General features: G+C 36.9%; 1 protein-coding gene across 2 annotated transcripts in view; it reads right to left on the bottom strand.

The window, feature by feature from the left end:
* Nucleotides 1-21245, bottom strand: part of LOC132104520 (tubby protein homolog) — an 82072-nt gene that overhangs the window by 18508 nt on the left and 42319 nt on the right. The window contains exons 1-4 of one of the 2 annotated variants that reach the window (XM_059510069.1): nt 20055-20571; nt 15589-15640; nt 2987-3149; nt 351-485 (exon numbers count right to left, since the gene is read on the bottom strand). In XM_059510069.1, the coding sequence (XP_059366052.1) occupies nt 351-485; nt 2987-3149; nt 15589-15640; nt 20055-20092 (388 nt within the window). In that variant the 5' untranslated portion in view covers nt 20093-20571. Of the gene's footprint in view, nt 1-350; nt 486-2986; nt 3150-15588; nt 15641-20054; nt 20572-21245 lie in introns of those variants that run through there. The other variant, XM_059510060.1, reaches the window with a different exon arrangement.

Raw genomic sequence — 21245 nt, 5'->3', positions numbered from 1 at the left:
ATATATATATTTGTAACACTGTAGTATTTACTGTCACTTTTGATCAAATTAATGTTCTTGCTAAATAATAATAATAATAATAATAATAAAAACTTAAATAAATAAATCAATATTACTGATCCTGAACTTTTGGACAGTAGTGTACATTCATAAAGGAACAAACACAATTTTTTTTGTGTTTTTGCATGTTGTTGTGATGCATATGAACATCCTCAATCTTTGTAACGCTAATAATGATACAAACTTAATCACTGGATGGCACAAATGTCCTTTACACATACAGATAAACACACACACACAGTTTTTCATGCACATGCTGGGCCTGATGGTTAACAGGCTGCTCAGCTGACCTTTGTGCTTGCCCTTTTTCTCCTTCTTGGCACTGCCAGTCTGAGGAGTGGAGGTAGGCGGTTTGGTTTTTTTAACCGAGCGAGGGGCCTGAACCTCTGCTATGGCTTTAACTTCTTCCTGTTCGGCTTCTTGTACTAAACGAGGAGGTGCAGGATGAGCCAGCAGGAGCAGAGAAGAAGTGCAAGAGAATACAAAAGGGGGGGGGGGTAAAGAAATGTGTTAAAGTATATGAGGAGAAGAAAGAGAGTTAACAAAGACACAAAGCATAAACAAAGCTTACACACAGAAGACAGCTGCAAGCACAAAAAGGAATAATAAGAAAAATAACAAAAGTATTCCACTGCTACCATACACCCCTGGATGTAATTTTAATTTAAGGGGATTCAGTGGCTGTCAGAACAACCATGACATCAAAGCTTTAAGACACAATTCATTCCCTCTCACAGTCTGCGTCTTTTAACTGTCCTTCAAGGCCGTGAACTGCTGTGCTTCCTGCAAGCAACAGATCTGGGAGGATTGCACTCATAAAAGTGCATATTACTGTCAGTTTGAAACTTGTCAATAGCTACAGTACATCACTACCACTGAAAGACATAAAGAGAGAAAGGTGATCAATGGTTTAGTTATGGAAAGAAACTACAGAGACACTGACTTGCTATTTTTGAAAATAGAGAGTGATGCAGTGTTAAACAATGAAGTTACGTTTTGTTACTTAAGCTTTGAGAGACTGAAGGCATCAGTTCACAGGTGAGTAAAAGCTTCTCTGTTCAGACTCTGTATCTGCCTCAATTTCTGCATAAATGTGCAATGAAACCCTTAAACGTTGTTGTGGACATTTAAATTATAGGGCCTAATAATTACTGAAGCTTAATAAGTGAAATAAAATCCACAATTAAAACACAATCATGTAAAGTATTGTTAAAGCAAACTCTGAAGGAAGGTGTCATTTTCTCCAAGAATATAGCTATAAAGTGTGAGAAAGTTCATTAAATCATTAAATTTGAAATTATATTATAAAATTTAAGGTCTGTTTGCATTTCCTATGCACTGTGTCTCATTCACACAAATAATTTATAATTATCAGACCAAACCTGGTAATTACAGAAAGGCCTGTAATTGAGCTTTCATGGAAATGGATGTGACAAAATTATGGCATTTTAATCAATTTCAGATTTTTATTTAGAATTTCATTGATCCTTTTATGCAATTACATTGCTTCTGCAATTCAGATTTTTGTGTAAATGCATTTACTGTATGGCGCGTTGTGCAGCAAAATATTCTGTGAAAATGCATCTTATGAGGTGCCACTTCATATCATCCAATAGGGCTGACAAACACAAATGTACAAAGAAGAAAATAATATGCACAGCATAATCATACAGTTTCAATTCACTGAAGCTCATGCTGGATGAGCGCCAAAGACTCTTTGATGAGACAGCACAACACTGAGGGAAACACTGTAAATTATTCATAATACTGTATACAGTATACAATACAGTATGCACTAACAGTCCCACAGTACAGGTGTCAAATCATCAGCTGTCAAGTCAAATCATCAACTGAATGATGATTTACAGGAATGTTCTGGTTTCAATACCAGTTAAACTCTATTGATAGAATGTGTGGCATCATGAAAACTGAAAAAAAAAAATGTAACATGTCCCTCAGCTTGTAAAAAGAACTTTAAAAAAAACTCTGCTGATTCTTCATTAGAAGGAGGTCGTAGGATCGGTCACACTGCAGGAATAAGACCCTAAATTTCTGACACAGTCAGAATGTAATCAAATTCATCTCCATGTCATAATAAGCATTCAAAGACTGCTTACAGTATGCACAGCAGTGCTGGTACTGTTAACTAAAACAAAAACTATTAAAAATAGTATCCAATAAATAAAATAAAGGTGAAATAATAATCCTTGACAAATAACTGAAATAAAACAAAAGTTTAAGTTCTCATAAAAATGACAAAAGCCAAAATAAAACTGATAATTAAAAATAAATATATATATATTAGAATTATAAGCTAATTCAAAATATTACACACTACAATAGTATTATATAAATAATACTAAAATAAGACTGGTGTAAAGGACTTTAATATAACAAGATATATAATACAAACAAGGTAGCCATAATGGCAAACAGAAACCTGGCATGATAATGCAGCATGAATGGCTCACAATGTTTGCTCACAAGTCAGCCAAAATGAAGAAAAGGATTCTCAAAGTTCAGAGGAAAGACCCCTGACACTAGAAAATGTTTTAATATAGATGACTGCATTGGTCTGCATTGACATTGTAGGAAGAGTTTATCTAGCACTGAGCAGTCTGGGACAGAGATCAATAGAGTAACTCAAGCCAGTACTGCTGGCAGTGTGAAGAATGGCAGCAATGTTTGCTGAATAATAAGCAAACATGCATTTCCATTTTCAATCATCTGCCTTTGTGAGCCACTCTGTTTGAGCAGCTTGGGTCGATATTAGCATGTCAGCGTAATGACAGCTTGGAATAACGTCTCATGCCCTCAAGAGTGAACGTGACCCTCGAGTCTCTGTGGCATTATGTTTATTTGAAATATTGTGAGAGAGTATTTATTTATGTATTTTTGATATGTGGCTTTGAACTGTATTTTGTACCGTGATAGATGGTGCTGCTGTTGCCGCTGAGGTAGCTCTCCACAAGGGGAGCCTGTTCTTCCGACTGCCGGGTCCTGCGCACTCGAGAGCGCCCGTCCAGATTAGACTGCACCATCAGGGGCTCTTGACGTTTCTTTTTCTGCTTCTGTTCCAATAAAGCTCGCTACAAACACACATTAATAGACACATGTGATATTTAGTGTGCAGTCGCTGTACAGCCAAACATTACATTACATTAGAAGTGTTGGGTAAGTTACTCAAAAAAGTAATAGATTACATTTTACTGATTACTACTTGAAAACTGTCATTTGATTACATTACTGATTACTGCATGTAAAAAGTAATTAGATTACTAATTAATTTACTTTTAAGTTACTTTGAAAATGTATCAAACCTAAAAAAAAAACACTACCAAGTGAAAATTGTAGTTCGTGTAATTTAACATTGACTGAAAAATATTACAAAGGTACAAAAACATCAACTTGACTAATTTAAATTAAACCATTTCTAAAACTTAAAATTCTTAGTATAAACCTGCTAACAATGAAAAATATATCTTTAAATGTGCCTATACAGTGTTTTATATACAACATTGCTTGCTGAGTGTAGGGTATATGTGTATGCTGGCTAAACTGTGTGAGCATTAAAGACAGAAAAAACCTATAATAAACTGAAAAAGGTTCTGATAACATTTCAAAACAAAATTTATGAAATGCTAAAAATGGATCTTGCTTCTTTGTTTACGAAAACGCACCCTGTTTGTTTTCTTTATTTTACAAAAGCACAACATTTTGTTGATGCTGTGAGTGTACACAAATAAAAGAAGACCCTTCCCAGATTCAAATTATGTATAACATATGTATGATCAAAAATGGTGGAGCATTTTAAGTTCTTTTCGCTGTTATCAGGAAAAATGCAAGTGATCGCGCCGGCACCTCCATCGACCCCGCGCAAAACGTGATTTTAAAAGGCATATAATATTTTTTCCCTTAACACTACATTTGTAACACAAGTAACATAATTATATTGACTATATTAACTGTAATCAAATTACACAAATATAAAATGTAATGCATTACATTACTGCATTACCAGTAATGCTGCAATACACAGTTACTGTGTAAGGCGTTATACCCAACTTAATATATGTACATATATGTCTGACATGAAAGAAATTCTAAAATGAAATGTGGGAACAAGTAACAGGCACAAAATATATTTATTTCTGAGAGAACTGCCTCTAGTAGTTGCAGTTTAAATCCCATCTTGCCCGAGAAAAAAAAAAAGGAAAAAAAAGGCCCAAGGCATAACAAAAAGCTGCCCAAAATTACTGCAGTATTACAGCAAGTATTTTTATTGATGAACATTGTTCATTGTACATGGCAAAGTTTCTGTACTTCTGTGTTTCTGCCACAGTTTATTTACATCTTCTGAAGAGAATATTCCAAAAAATAGAGCTAGAGATGAGGACAAGATGCACTGCAAGTTTTAACCTCAGGGATGCATTCCTTTGCAATCTCTCTATATAAATAATATATTTCTATCAATATCAAAAACTTAAATCGCAAAAGGATACTGCTGTGCAACAATGTGAAAAGCATCTGCAGCATTTTCAGAAAACCTAAACAACTGATAAGCTAAAGAAATCTTAATAATAAAAATAAACTGAATGCTTGTGTAATTAATTTTGCTATTCTCTATTACTCCTCTTGTAAGTCATAATATTAAAAAATATATGAATAAAACATGGAGTAGTTGCATTTATATGACATAAAAACTTACACCACAAACACAACCATTAAATTGATCAAAGATGACAGTAAAGACAATTATAATGTGCCAAAAGATTTCTATTTCAAATAAATGCTGTTCTTTTTATTTTATTTTTATTATTTTATTTTTTTACATTGTTCCTGTAGCTCAAGTGGTAGAGCATTGTGTTAGCAAGCGCAAGGTTTGGGGTTAGAATCCCAGGCAACACATGTTAGGAGAAAATTGTTAATCTGAATGCAATGTAAATCACTTTGGATAAAAGCGTCTGCTAAATGCATACATTTAAATTTTATTTTGAACATTCTACTCAACACTGAATATTATGCAGCACAACTGGTTTTAAACATTAATAACAAGAAGAAATGTTTCTTTATAAACCAAATCAGCCTATTAAAATGATTTCTGAAGGATCATGTGAAAATGAATACTGGAGAAATGCTTGCTGAAAATTTAGCTTAGCCATAACAGGAATAAATGTAAACTATATTAAAAAAGAAAGTTTCTTCAAATTGTATAAATTCACAATATTACTGATTAACTGTATTTTTAGTCAAATACATGCAGCCTCAATGAGCATAGGAGCATAATGAGCATAATGAAGACATTAAATTCTTCACAAAGTAAAAGCACATTTTAAGCAGTGGTTCTGCTCTCCATCAATGAATGATTTTCATCAATGAAAAGAATAAGTAACAAAGTCAGAAAAAGAAGATGAGCACTGAAATAATGTTTAAACCTTTGAAACATTTTAGCTTCAACAACAATGGAATGGAGCCAAATAAAGAACCACTTGGAGTGCACAGACTGTGTTGCTTCTTCATAAAACTTTAAACGTCCTAGAACTAAAACCAGCCATTACAACATGTCTTCCCTTCACACACGACTGCATGTTCATCCCAGCATGGGTTTCTCCACACAACATTCTTCACTTTCGCAGCAACCTGACATTATGTACAGCTATATCAAAGAGTTCTGGCGGGATCCCAGCGCTGGAGTCTATTAAACATTAAAGGAATCCTTGTGGTTATACAGTAGTGGGCTTGAGACCAATAGCAGTTCTGTCCAGTCAGGCAGAAAAACATCCTCCCCTGTGCTAGCTTGTGGGTGTGCAAATGGAAAATCCTTAAGAGAGAAAGGAACCTATTACCAAGGATTATGCAAGCAGAAACACACCAGAAGCTGCTATGAAATTCCATATATTAAGCCTTTTCTTCATTGTCATTAGTTAACAATACTGATGAATCGATTTTTAATCAATCTTCATTTTGATGAACCAATATCAATTTTCTAAATGACAAAAAATGTTTTCTGAATTAATTCAGTCTTGTATTCATTTTTCTGAAATTCCTATCATATGCTTATAAACTGACAGTCACCACTACTAAGCTACTAATAAATATTGTAGAAACGTAATTTTCTGTAAAGTTGCTTTGCAATGATTTGTATCGTAAAAAGCGCTATACAAATAAACTAAACTTGAATTGAATGTTTTCTGTTGACGCATGAACAAAACCTTACTAAACATTACTTGCAGCATGTCTTTCATCCAATAATCACACTAAGCTCAGTTGAGTGTTTAGGCATCACGCAAACCATTGCAATTTCTACCAAGGGGGACCCCTAGTTTCCACTTGCGTGGGGCCCCCAACACTCTAAACACGCCCCTGACTAGGGATGGGACGATAACCGGTTTTATTGATAACCGTGATAAAATGTGCTGAAGGTTAGTAATATCGTTTAAAAATGAATTATCATTAAAACCGTGTTTGATTATCGCGGTTTTAATAACTCACTATTAAATCATGTCCAGCCAGCAACAGTCTGACGCAAGCGCAGCGCACAATGTTTTTTTTGTTTTTTTTCGAGAAGGAATGGCGAAAGTCAGTGACTTTTCTATGCTTTTCTATGCTTCTACACTTTTCATTGTAAGGAAGGAAATGCCACAGAATTTAATCTTTCTTTAAATTAAGTGCATAGAGTTGCTTGTTTTATTAGTTGTTTGTTGATTATTAAATATAAAACTTGCTGAAATGTTTTCAGTGTGAGCATCAACTATTTTTGAACACTTTCATCTCGTTTCAACAAAACCGTGATAATATTGATAATCGTGATAATTTTAGTCACTATAATCGTGATATTAAATTTTCATACCGTCCCATCCCTACCCCTGACTGAGCTTTGTGCTTTGTGTGTGATATTCAGTAAATATCACAAAAACAATAAAAGGTTTTAACTTCAGAAATGCCATTCAATGTTCATTAGTAAACTAGAAAAAAATAACTAGAAAGAGGAGAGGTTTGATAAATAAGAACACTATATTAAATAATCATTCTATTTTTACTTGTTATTGATGTCTTATTTATTGTATACTAGAAAAAATATCAGTGTACAAACACTTTACTCAGAAATTGGCAGTAAATTCACAAAGAAATTGCAAATAATAATAAACATGAATTAAACATTACATTTTTAAGTAATAAGACTGAAATAGAACTTTCTTGTAAAATGTAAACCAATAATTGTTTTATTTGCAACTTTGGAAAATACTTGTAGTGTAGTTGTGTTTGAATAAAAATTTGTGAAAATGAGTTTAAATGTAGAATGTTGAAACAATTATATCATAAAAATGTTTACATAAAACTGGATTTTATGCAATTTAAATGATTGAACACAGTTTTATTTGAGTGTTGATCATTATATCTAAAAATAAATAAATAGCCATGAATTTGGTTAATCTTAAAAATTAAAGGGGTCGCCGGATGCTACATGCACTGTTACAAGTTATTTGAACAGAAATTTGTGTTGGCAGTGTGTGTACACAACCACCCTAATTATTATTTTTTATCTACTAAAATCTTTACCACTTTCTCAAATCAAGCTGATTTAAGATTCCTGTGACATCACACAGACAGGCCCCTATCACGATAGTTTGATTGACAGTAGCGTTTTAGCACAGACTGGACTGGCGTATTACCTAAGGCTTAGACCCGCCCTGAGTGAGCTGTCATCCGTCCACCATTGTTTCACCACCAGAGCAGATGTAGACAAGAATGTCTCCTAAGTGATTAAGGTGTTCTGTTGTTGGATGTAATACTGAACAAAGCAGTCATTAATTACTCCCGATGTGAGCCGCAGAAGACGCAGTGGATTGTATTTGTTTCTGAAGGGAATACAACCCCGATCTACATAAATGTGTCTTTTTTTTTTCGCAAATCATTCATGGTCCAGCTTCACCAACAGAAAAAGTGAGTATAATCTTTGCAAATCGCCTTTCCTAATAATGTGCTAATTAGCAAGTTTCACGATGAAATTAAATGAGAGTGGCTCAGAAGAGGGGGTGGGGTTAGCAGAGCTCATTAACATTTAAAGGAAAATGCTACAAAACGGCTTTCTCTGAAAAGAGCTGTTTTTGACTGTAAAAAAAGTGATTTTTACACTAAAATTTTAAGCAAACTATGTTACAGACTTTTCGTTAAGACCCTAAAGAAGGTGGAAAAAAATTTGTGGAAAATGTGCATCGATGAACCATTTAACAATAAAGTAATGCACAGTAATGAGAGATTGTTTTCATGAAGAAAAATTTACATGCACTGCAGCTTATATATATATATCCAAACAAATCAAAATCAAATCAAAAAGTTGTGAATCGGAATAAAACAGATCTGTGTAATGTGTCAATACACAGTCTTCTTTTCATAATATCATAGAGATAGCATTAAAACAAAAGCTAAAATCCTTAGATTTGAATCCTATGATTTGGTTTGGCTCTAATATTTGTCATCCTTATGCAAAGACAATGAATTCAAGTGTTTTTAATAATGCTTCATGTTCCTACAAGATTGCATCTCCCTTAGGGGTTTCTATACAAAGCTTGTTCTATCTGCAGTACCTTGTTGCTTGGGAAGACATGCCTTTGTGCAACGCACACAGATCTCCATATTGATGTTCTAATAAAAAGTTGTTTATCTGTGAACACATTGCCTAAACACGTTCGCCGTCTGTGCTCTCCACTGTTTTCAGAGCTGATGCTAAACAGCGCTACCAAATAAAACATAACATTTCCAGTATCACTGAAAGTGATTGTTCTGAATATGCATTGATACAGCATCTTAAAATTCATTGACATGCAGCGGTCAAAGACTCATGAGGCCACAGAGAGCACAAAGAGGCTGGCTAAGGTGATGCTCAACAATTTCAGGCTTGGCTCCTTCAAGGTTATTATGCAAAGCAGATAGGCAATAAACATGGTAATTGGTCTCATGGTCTTGTGAAGAGTGTGGGAGGTTCATTAAAGAGCAGCCGAGTGCTGTGGGCTAAACCTACTGGCTTGAGTCCAGATTTGGAGCAAATTATGCGTGTCTCCCTATCCAGCTGCAGAAACCTCTGGTGTTTACAACACAACAGCAGACAAACAGATGCAAAGCACCCTCAAGGAGATATCCTCCAAACTCCCCCACTGCAGAGGCAAGGAAAACAAAGGTTTGGGTTCCTAATGTTTACAGCTCATTAAAATCCTATCTCCCATCTACAGCCCACCTCTAGACATTTTGGACGGCTTATGAGAGGAAGGACTTTGACAGGCCTGTCAGTTTTCTCTAAAAAAAGGCTTCAAGGCTGAGGCAGATGCTCTTTCTGTCTTCTCTAACACCCTAAATCTGTCCCAGCTCTGTAGTTCTGATACTTTGAGAATACGTCACTAAATCTTTTTATATCTGTCTGAAATCTGAAAGCAAACCAACTAAATCTGTATGAATAACCCAGATACCCTGATCGCGATACTGCTACTTGCAACTACAGTATTTTACTGAATGTCACTAGTATTTCAAGATTAATTTCTAATCATGTTGATTTATGAACTACATCTCATAATAATCATCTTAAATAGTGACATTTAATTTCTGAAAAAAAAAAACAGCTAGCTACTCATTGTAGTAAAAATGACTTTGAAGCACATCCGTAATAATGTATATATATATATATATATATATATATATATATATATATATATATATATAAATATATATATATATATATCCACACTACACATTACCATTCAGATTTTGGACAGCAAGATATTTTAGGAATTAATACTTTTATATAGCAAAAATGCATTAAACGGATGCATTTATTATGCTGAACAAAATTATAAATGCAACACTTTTGTTTTTGCCCCCATTTTCATGAGCTGAACTCAAAGATCTAAGACTTTTCCTATGGACACAAAAGGCCTATTTCTCTCAAATATTGTTTACAAATCTGTCTAAATCTGTGTTATTAAGCACTTCTCCTTTGCCAAGATAGAATCCACTTCACAGCTGTGGCATATCAAGATGCTGATTGGACAATATTGGCTGATTTGCATAACGAATTTCTGCACAAACTGTCAGAAACCATCTCAGGGAAGTATATCTGCATGCTCGTCATCCTCATCGGGGTCTTGCCCTGACTGCAGTTCGTCATTGTAACCGACTTGAGTGGGCAAATGCTCACATTCGATGGCGTCTTGTGTTTTGGAGAGGTTTTCTCTTCACGGATGAATCCCAGGTTTCACTGTATAGGGCAGATGGCAGACAGCATGTATGGCATCCTGTGGGTGAGCAGTTTGCTGATGTCAACTTTGTGAATCGAGTGGCGCATGGTGGCGGTGGGGTTATGGTATGGGCAGGCGTATGTTATGGACAACGAACACAGGTGAATTTTATTGATGTCATTTTGAATGCACAGAGATACAGTGACGAGATCCTGAGGCCCATTGTTGTGACATTCATCCACGACCATCACCTCATGTTGCAACATGATAATGCACGGCCCCATGTTGCAAGGATCTGTACACAATTCCTGAAAACTGAAAACATCCCAGTTCTTGCATGGCCAGCATACTCACCGGACATGTCACCCATTGAGCATGTTTGGGATGCTCTCGATCAGTGTATATAACAGCGTGTTCCAGTTCCTGCCAATATCCAGAAACTTCGCATAACCACATTTTTTTGTACAGCACCTTGGGCAGCAGCTGTTGTATTAATGTGTACTTTATAAGTGAAATAAACAGAAACAGATTCAAGAGAAGTGGACCAACATTCCACAGGCCACATTCAACAACCTGATCAACTATATGCGAAGGAAATGTGCTGCACTGTGTGAGGCAAATGGTGGTCACATCAGATACAGACTGGTTTTTGGACCCCCCCCATTACAGTAAAACTGCACATTTTAGAGTGGCCTTTTATTGTGGGCAGCCTGAGGCACCCCTGTGCAATAATCATGCTGTGTAATCAGCATCTTGATATGCCACAGCTGTAAGGTGTATGGATTATCTCTTCAAAGAAGAAGTGTACTCGAACACAGATTTAGACAGATTCGTGAACAATATTTGAGAGAAATAGGCTTTTTGTGTACATAGAAAAAGTCTTAGGTCTTTGAGATCAGCTCATGAAAAATGCGGGCAAAAACAAAATTCAATTCAATTCAATTCAAAGCTTTTATTGTCATGTACCCAGTGAAGAAAACAAGTTTCCCTGAGCAATGAAATTCTTACTTTGCTGTCCACGATGAATGCCAAGACTTTACACTATACACACACATACACAAACTATACACTAGGGCTGTAGCAATCGAATATTTTAGTAATCGAGTATTCTACCAAAAATTCCATCAATTAATCGAGTAATCGGATAAAATGCGTTTTTGCTTAATTAAAGTGCAATATTAATTATGCAAGAGAAAATAAGACTCCTGGGTCTCTTAAAATGAACAACTAAGTTTCATTTTTTAGAAAAAAAAATATTTTTCTTTTTTTAAATGCATAGAATGCAATGCATACATCAAAAATAAACATTTAATTATTACCCATTGTTTCTCTGTCTGTACTTGTACTGTGAACAATGACAATAAAGTTGACAGATGAATTAAGTGCATTTAAGTGCCATTCAGTTGGGATTTTAAATATAGCATTCTCTGAGATGCACATTAAACATTAAACACATAAAACATTAATTTAATTCATCTTTTAATTATTGAAAATTAAGCAAACTTTTTGGTAAACAAAGGGGATTTACTATTAAAAATAAAACATGGAAGAAATGTTGTGTGATTAAACCTTAAAAAAATAATGTTTGATTTTTTTTTTAGTAGTAGTACATTCTGCTGAACAATTGTAATACATCTCTGGCAAATACTTGTCTTTAAACTAAACAGGACTTTTATTTTGATGGGTTGACGTACCTTTACAGTTCTGTGTATGTGATGTGACGCTAGTTTTACTCAAATCAAACGGTCAAATGCTCATGAAGTGACTGTCAGAGCAGCTCTGGAGATGTTGTTCATGTGTTCACATCCTTATTTAGTGAGACAGCAGACGCTGAAATCACCGCGAGCATCACGCGAGCTTCAGTCTGTTTAATGAATGAAGACGCGCTTCTGCTCCATTCATTAACAGAGACACGCAGAATATGTATGATTCATATTTAAATAGACTGTTCCGACTTAATATTTACAGATTTTAGTCCATATCGTGATTTGATGTAAGTGCAATGCGTTAAACTGTAAATTCCGTTTTTATGACTGGATTCTGCGATTCCCTCCGAGTTTTCTGCATCGCGGAATTCATAGGGCCCTAGTTGTGGGTATGCCAGCTCTATCTTGCAATGGACACACGCCACGACGTTCTCATTACGTTTGCACGCACCCTCAATTCAAAACACTGCTGACTTCTTGCAGTATGTGATTTCGGATGCAGCGCTTGTGTCTCCTTCGACTTTGTGGGTGACGTTAACGCGTTGTGTCACAATAAAAAATCATTGCGAAAGAACCTGACGTGAGATTTAAAAATAAATTAAAAGAGGCGCAGAGGCAGAGGAATTGGCCTCGATCATTTTTTGTAATCGAGTAACTCGAGTTACTCAAGGAATCGTTTCAGCCCTACTATACACACACACATATATACATACATACATACATACAATGTAAGAAACATAATAATAAAACTATGCTGAAGTAGTAGGAATATAGACTATGAAAATAGAAATATAGACTATGTATATGATATCTATATATGCAAATGTACAGTATTAACTTTTGTGCAAAAAACAATAGTGCAGAAACGTGCAAATTGAGTGCAACTACATGAAAACAATAGAAGCAGTAACAGATAGAAACTGAGATAAGGCTTCATGGGTAATATTAACTATACAGTGGCTGGTGAGTTCTCCTCTTTTCCTCAAGTCCACTATCATCTCCTTTGTCTTGTCCGTGTTGAGGGGAAGATTGTTGTCTTCACACCATGTCACAAGCTTGGCCACCTGACTCCCGTAGGCCGCTTCATCCCCGCCAGTGATCCGTCCTTACCACTGCGCCGTCATCAGCAAACTTCAGTATGATGTTGTCCTTGTAGGACGCTACACAGTCATGTGTAAACAGTGTGTAGAGGATGGGACTGAAAACACACCCTTGTGGGGTGCCAGTGTTTCTTATTACAGTATCTGAGGTCCTATTTCCAATCCTAACAGACTGCGGTCTGCCAGTCAGGAAGTCTAGGAGCCAGTCACAAATTGTGGGGTGTAGTCCAAGTACAATCAGTTTGTGTTTGTACAAAAAGTATTGCGTTTATAATTTTGTTCAGTATAGTTTTATGCATTTCTTAATATGTTACACCCTTCAAAATATACTGTTATGGCGTGTCCCAGTCAGAATACTGGCATGACAGGACAAAAACAATAAAACTTATTACAAACAAGGCAGTTGTTGCATCCAGTGGTGACATAATTACTGATTATTATGAGTTACGCGTTGCGTTACATATCGCGCCACAAAAACATATAACCATGTCTGCATTTGTGATCGGAGAAACAACAAACAACAAGCGCTACTCTACACTGCTCAATACTCGCATTTGTATCATCGGTGGCAAATCCTTTACATATGTAAACCTACTTCCATACCGTGAGTCAGAAGCGCCAGACTGTCCTTGCAAAGAGTGAGGAATGGCTTGAGTGAGCAGCAGCCAGCGGCTATAACAAGGAATGGCCAGCGGATTCAACAAAGGATCGGCCAGGGGTTGCCGCAACCACATGTGATGACCCTGGGCTTGACTTGACTTTATCCATAGTGAAAGCCGATCCAGCGATCCACAGCGCAAAGCTGATGTATTTCCTCAGCAACCAGCACAGATCAGCTCTAGGCATAATGACGTGGATATCGTGCTCTTTTAGAAGGCCAAACAAAGTAGTTTCACTTTCACATGAAACACACAGCTTCTCCACAAAATGGCTGCCAGCGGCAACAACGAGAATAAAAGATACGCCTTCTTTCTTTGCGTAAACATTTGGGTGGCGTTTTGCTAATCTTCCCACATAGTGATGCAGCAATGTGGGGGCGTGTTTAAACGAGCCATTTTAGGGGAGCGTGGATAAGTCTTAACTTTGATAAAGAATAACTCTTTGGATTTGAGACTTTAGTCTTTGCAACTTTACAGATCTTCTTTATGCACCAAGAGCTTGTAACACTCCAAAGAGAAAGGACAAATTTAAATCGTATCATATGACCCCTTTAAGATTCAAGCTCAAAATTAAAATGTTTATGTCCAAGTATTTATTTATTTGCTAAATAGCTGTAAAGAGCAGGACCATGTACAACCAGATAGTCGAGCCTGTCCTCCAACAAAAAACGACCATATAGGTCATTTGTGCAAGCACCTTATTACGACCTTTATTTACGTTTTAAAGTTAAGCGCCCTCTAGCGGGCGTACAAATAATGACAGTATCGCGTTGCGTCTGTCGTCATGAAATGACGTATAACCACATTACCAATCAAAACGCACGTTTATTTAAATGCAATGTGTGGGCTTTTTACACCGATCTCACAGTATTTCCTACATATTTTACTAGGTGGCTTATTCGTTCGAATGACCACACCTAACCCCACCCCTAAACCTAACCCTCACAGAAATTATGCTAAATTATGATTTATTGAGCATATACATTTTCATGCACATCCGTTCCCTGGGATCGAACCCATGATAGCATGATTACCTATCAATGTATAGCGCAATAATCTACCAACTGAGCTACACGAAACGCAAATCAGAGTGCAAATAAAAGAGTACAAAACATTAATATGAAAACGACCTTTTGCCAATAGGGGCGCAATTGTAGTATACGCTCTGATGGGTCGTATTTCAGGGATTTGGACAAACAACCTATACGGGCATATTGGTTGGAGGACAGGTTGAGATAGTCACTTAAAAAAAAAGAAATTAAATAAAAAATCTTACATTCCTGCAGTGTTTTGCACTGCTCCTGGTCAGGGTTTAATTCCAACTGTCAGTACTTTATGCCTAAAGAAATTTGAGGAAAATTATATGCTTGTGGAAAAGAATAACTAACTCATAGAGTACTAACATGGACTGTCCAAAAACTTTGTGAAGGTTTCCAAGGAACCGATCTGCCGTTCTAAGCGTCTAGTGTGTTAAATAAAGGATTATCAGAATTCCAAATGCAAACTGCAAGGCTAATGAAGACCACAGAGGAACGAGTCTGGCTAACTGAAAGAATCTATCTTGGCATAAGTTTTCAAAGATATCTGGGGCAAGTCTATTGAAGTAACAGCACATAACGTAAGGCAAAGGGACTGTTGGCATATGGAATCTTATCAAAGCCTTTTTCTTTAAACTGTCTTGAGAATATGTTTCCATGACGTGACTCCTCAATGAACGGTTTCTCTCTCATTGCTCTGTTTCTGCCTGTTTTTACTTTTGTTAATTTTTTTTATTTATCTAATTTCCTTTGAGGAGAGCCTTCTGAACACAGTGCTGAAAAGAAGGAAGACTCACCTGTCTGTCAAGCTTCTGTTGTCGTAGGTTCGTGCCCTCATCATCCAAGGTGCTGCAGGAGAACAAAAACAAGATTAATGGGGAAACCTATCAAAAAAGATGTGCCACAGTGAGAGAATAGCACCAACAGAGATGAAATTACTAGAGGTCCTTTTGTGTATACAAAGATAGTCCAGCGCCAAGAGAAGCATACGGTGAAAGAAAAATATAACCTATCAATGATTTAACCAAAGGTGCTCTTTACAGAAGAGTTTCCACTAAAACTCTGCTGCACAGGATATGACATAAGTCTTCAGTATTCAGCATATCTTAGCTCATACATTATTGAAAAAGCACCAACTCCGGTTTTATCATATAAACAAATCACACCAGTCGCTCTTTATTTACTAGTCATTAAACCTAAAATATGGGCAAAACAGTATATAAATAGCACATTTGAACATAATTTTTTTAATGACACAGACAGTGCTGCTGTGTTGATCATGCCTATGACTCATTGAGCTCTTTCAGGTCCTGTGAGGAGGGAGGTCTTTAGTGAGGCTTTTGTGCTCTGCCTGTCCCTTCTCTCTTTCACTTTAATCAGCTGTGACATTCACTCCAGACCTCCTTATACATTTCTGCTGCCTGTTATTGCTGAACCAAAAGCTGTGTTAATTAAATGGCAATGGAGGGCTTCCTCTGTGGATGTGGTGGGTCATGCATGGAAAAGAAGTGTGACAGATCAAGGGTGGTGTGGCTGTACAGCACAACCAGGGTGCTGTTTGAACATTTGATAGGAACGTATTTCACAATCAATCAGCGTATAGAGATGCACAGTTACAAATACGGTAAAGAAATCAAGGGATGTCATTAGACAATAAAGAAATCATTAAAAAAGATTTACAGCAGTTCAGAACACCACAGGCATTTACTCATTTCCTTGATGGCATTATAAAACACAAACAAACATGCTAATCAAAAGCTCTCATTTTTATATGTATTTAGAAAGATAAAATGGCAGCTAGAACAATAGATAGACTGAGTGACAGAACGATAAAAAGAACAGAAAGAACGACAGACAGACCTATAGATAGATGATGCTCTAAACTTGTCTTTTCAGGAGGATTATACTAGAGTCTTTCTTCCTCTTGCTCGGATGGATATTCCAGTGCCTAGCTGCAAAGACCTTAGAGTCTCAACTTTTTTATTTAAACCTGAGAAATCTAACTCTCTGTGGACTGCCAACACTGACACCCTTTTTATCACACATGCACATGGGCATGAAGATACATGCCCACAAACACACACTCCTTCAGAAATACTGACAACTATTCTGGTAACTCGCACACTTACTCAAACCTCAGGATACAGAAATAGTCATGCTTATTTGCACACATTCATGAACTCCCTTTTAAAGCTAAAATACATAAATGCACACATGCACAAAGGATAATGCCTAATATGTTATCAGTCAAGAGTGTCAGTTCCCATCAGATTGGCGGATAATGACATAAACAGAGCGGTTATAATGAGGGTCAACAATGGATGAGAAATGAATTGATATGTTCTGACAGCTGCCTGCAATGTGCATTAGAATTTCTCTCCCTCACTATCAAGCTTTGCTGATGACAGTGACAATTCACTTTGAGTGTCATTGTGTGTGTGTGTGTGTGTGTGTGTGTGTGTGCATGTGGGTGTTTGTATGTGTGTGTAATGGAATAAGAAAATAACATTTGCTGATTTGCATGCTGTACTTTTAACTGCAAATTCTCATCAAAACAATTAAAATGCACTATAGAAAGAAACGGTAAATAATTTATTTAAAATCAAAACAAAACGAGCTATGACACACAAGAATGTTCAAGCATTATAAGCACTGTAAAACATAATACTCATTTTTGTCTTGTATTCCAGCAAAAATATCTAAAAAAATCCTAAATTAGGATTTACTCCAGAAGTAAAATTGCATGAGACATCAGACAAGGTCTGTTTTTAGAGAACAGATCTTAAATTAAGTTCACTTTTCTTCTGCTTCTTTCATATTGGATGGAGAGTAAAAAAAAAAGTGATAATAACAGAATACATTTTTCCCCTTAAAGCAGTCGGGATGATTGTGTATGTCTTTACACTACTCTGCTGCACAATTCAAGAATGAAGGTCAGTCACACTTTTCTATAGAGTTATGCAAGTCTTTTTTTTCTTATAGCCACATGTTTCTTTCTCTGTGATTACGCAATGAGACTCTAATTTTGATTCAGTCTTTTCACAACTATCTGCTGCTATTCACTGAGTGCGTCACAGGACAACAACAGGAAGGTTTGTCCATGTAGGTTTGTAACCTACCAGAGCACACTGGCTCACTCATAAACTAGTCAAGGCTGTGAAATTAGTGTTTGTTATTGTGATGCAGAACATCCAGCTGAGGCAACCCCAGCTATGCCAGCGTGATCTCTAAGTTCAATACATTTTTTATAGCAAACCCCATCTGCAGGGGAGGAGATGCTCATCACACCAGGAAAAAAAGCCATGAAGGGCCCAACGGCCCTGCTGACTAAGGGACACATGAGAGAAGGACACATTCACTGCCCACAGCTGTTTGTTTCCTAGTCCTTTAGACTGCAGGGGGTGTCAAACATAAGAATATTGACTACCATCACAAAGGCAGAGATCCAGATCTTGCTGCATTACCAGTCTGCCTGAAAGCAAGCCACTTAATAGCAAATCACCCTTTTAATACCCTTAACAGCAAATTTTTTTTTTAAACCTTTAAACCTTAAAACACACTAATGACAAACAAAGAACATTTCAGAGGGGAAAAAAGCTATTGCTCATACGTTGCTCTTTCTTGGCCAACTTGCTGGAGTTATTGAATGATTAATTGCAGATTTATGTTAGCAAATATACAGTAGATAGATAGAACGGGTTGAGCTGTTGACATCTCTCAAGGAGGTTACTACTGTCCTATATTCTCCCAAAAATGCAGTTTATGATTATTTACACACCCTCATGACATTCCAAAGCTGTGTGAATTTATATTTTCTGTGGGACACTAAATATTTTATTTGGACCCCAGTGATAACATTGTACTGCATGGCTTTCATTGAAAATATTACTTTCTGTTCTGCAGAAAAAAGTCTTAAAGGTTTTGAACAACAGCAAATTATAGTAAATTATGGAAAACATTTCTTAAAGTTCAAATAACTCTCCTTCTAATCCCACTTCTGACTACAACAACAAGTGAGAGATATAATTTATGATTTTCTTTTCTACTGGTTTATTTAAAACAAGTGACTCATGTATGCTTCTCTTTCCATTACAGTTCCCTTGAGCTTCTCTAGTGCCAAAGCTCGTTAGATTTCTCAGATCCATTCAGGTCACAATCACAGACCTCACACACAAGAAACAGGGGTGTGGGAGAGGGCATATCTTCACAATCAAAACACACTCCCATAGAGATCGTCTTAGACCCTCCAGGGTAGGTTGAGCGGTACCTTTAGCTCCTTGCAACAAGCGGCAAGTGCTCCCTGATGTAATTTTCCAAAGAAAGAGTGGAGGAAAGTGGGCTTGTAACTTATAGCAACCAAGAGCCAATGAGAGAGCAGAGGCAGTGCAGCCATGGCAATGAGGCTCCTATAAGAAGTAGCAGCAGATATGCCTCCAACAGCAAACATAAATCAAAAGCATGATTATATTACTATTTACACTGATAATCATTGATCATACCACACCTAAATTAAAAAAAAAAAAAAAAGTTATATGCAAAATATATGCAGAGTATTCTGAAAAAAATAAATGAGCCTAGTTAATATATATCAGGGAAAAACTCTGACTTCACACATTTTACCAAGTATCACAAAGCAAATCAGCAAAAAATTCTCCAGGAAACAGAAACATACATTCTGACAGTGAGATTCAATACATATGCATGGCGCAGTGGATAAGTCACATGCCTTTGGTGTGAGAGACCCGGGTTCGAATCCACTGTGAGACACCAATGTGTCCCTAAGCAAGATACTTAATCTGTAGTTGTACCAGAGGCGTGCGACCTCTGACATATATATATATATATATATATATATATATGTATATGTGTGTGTGTCATCTATGGGAGCCAGTTGGAGTTCTCAAAAGTTCTCAAAGCATAACACTGACAGACAAAGTATAGTGACAATGCAGCAGTGACATTTACGTCAACTGGCTCAGGAATGACCATAGTTATTGCTGAGCCCTGTAATAGATTTAGACCAGCTTATATAAACAAAACCTCAGCAGCATCTACACAACCAGATACTCACATACTAGCTCGGACCGCTAAACTAGCAGCATGAGAAACATGAGAGTACAACAGATAAATGACAAGGACAAGAGGATCACCTCTGCAGCCCTGTCAGCGAACCACTCCATTCACCATCCTATTTCCCCCATCAGACACCTATCCACTCCAACCAAACACACATGCTCACTCTCTCACCAACAAACAGATGTACCTGTAAGGGATCCAGTCAGATGAGTGTTTGGAGCTCATATCTGTAGGTGTTGAACAGGTTCAGAGGGCAGGAGGAAGAGTAGCAGCAACAGAGTAGGACAGTAGCAGCGATGCCAACAGAGCCCATTCAGCCCAACCATTCCCTGCACTTCTGTCTCTGCTATCTACAGATCTACAGTCTCTTCCATTCACACATATTCTGCCTGCAATCCGCAATGGATCCTTTCCATTGTGAGCCGGACTCAGCTGCCTCGGTGTGACTCCAGTTCCCTCGACATGTGCTTCTTTTCTGTTTGTTCACAATCCCTTGTGTTTTATTCTTCCGTTCACCTTCAATGTGTGTCTCTCGTCATCATCTTATATGCTGCTCTGTGTACTGTGGCTCTCGCTCACTGTGCCTTGTACCGTCTGACTCCTTCCCTCCCTTCTCTCTCTCACTCTCTCGCTTGTTCTCTCTTTCAGACTACTGTCATTATAACATTACACACAGCCCCAAGAAGGGAGAACATATAGTGAATCCCTTTTGTCTAGCTGCTTTGATGTTTGTCGCGATGCTCTGCTGGTCCAGCAACACACACACAGATACTGAAAAGCGGGAGCCTCACATGCGTTTTCTGAGCCATGATTTATTCATCCCTTAATTCAGCACTGGGCTCATTAACATGGGACAGAGCAGCTCAGTTGTAATTGTCTTTGATTTAACATGCTAAATCCAAACTCAGCATATTATTTTCTCTTTGTTTATTGGCTTTCCGCTTTTCTTTTCTTTTTTGGTCCCTGGTACTTCACTCAGCTAAATGTGAACTCTGACTTCATATACATATTTTAATAACAGCATTAACACACCGCCTTCATTAGCTTCCACCAAGAACAAAGGTAAATTAATTTGTCACCATTGTGCATGTTGTCTTTCTATGCTAAAATCATATTCAGAATTTAAGAATGATGCATGACTTCTGCAGCAGTTTGTAATCATTTATGCTAATTTTAATCAAACATGATGGTGGCTCCTTTAATCTAAATGAAAAATTATGTTCCTCAGATTCCTGTATGGTTTTAAATTATATGTCCTTTCGTATTTGTCCCAAGCACACTCCTGTAAGCCTCTAATATCCTCATGGAGCCTGAAGTGTATTCTGTTTTACTGTATATCAGCTTCCTCATCTCTCCTCTGGACTCCCATCTTTCTTAG

Source organism: Carassius carassius, chromosome 2 (assembly GCF_963082965.1).
Source record: "Carassius carassius chromosome 2, fCarCar2.1, whole genome shotgun sequence".
NCBI classification, from domain to species: domain Eukaryota; kingdom Metazoa; phylum Chordata; class Actinopteri; order Cypriniformes; family Cyprinidae; genus Carassius; species Carassius carassius.
The sequence above is the reverse complement of the archived record's forward strand: the minus strand, read 5'-3'. Positions and strand labels throughout refer to the sequence as shown.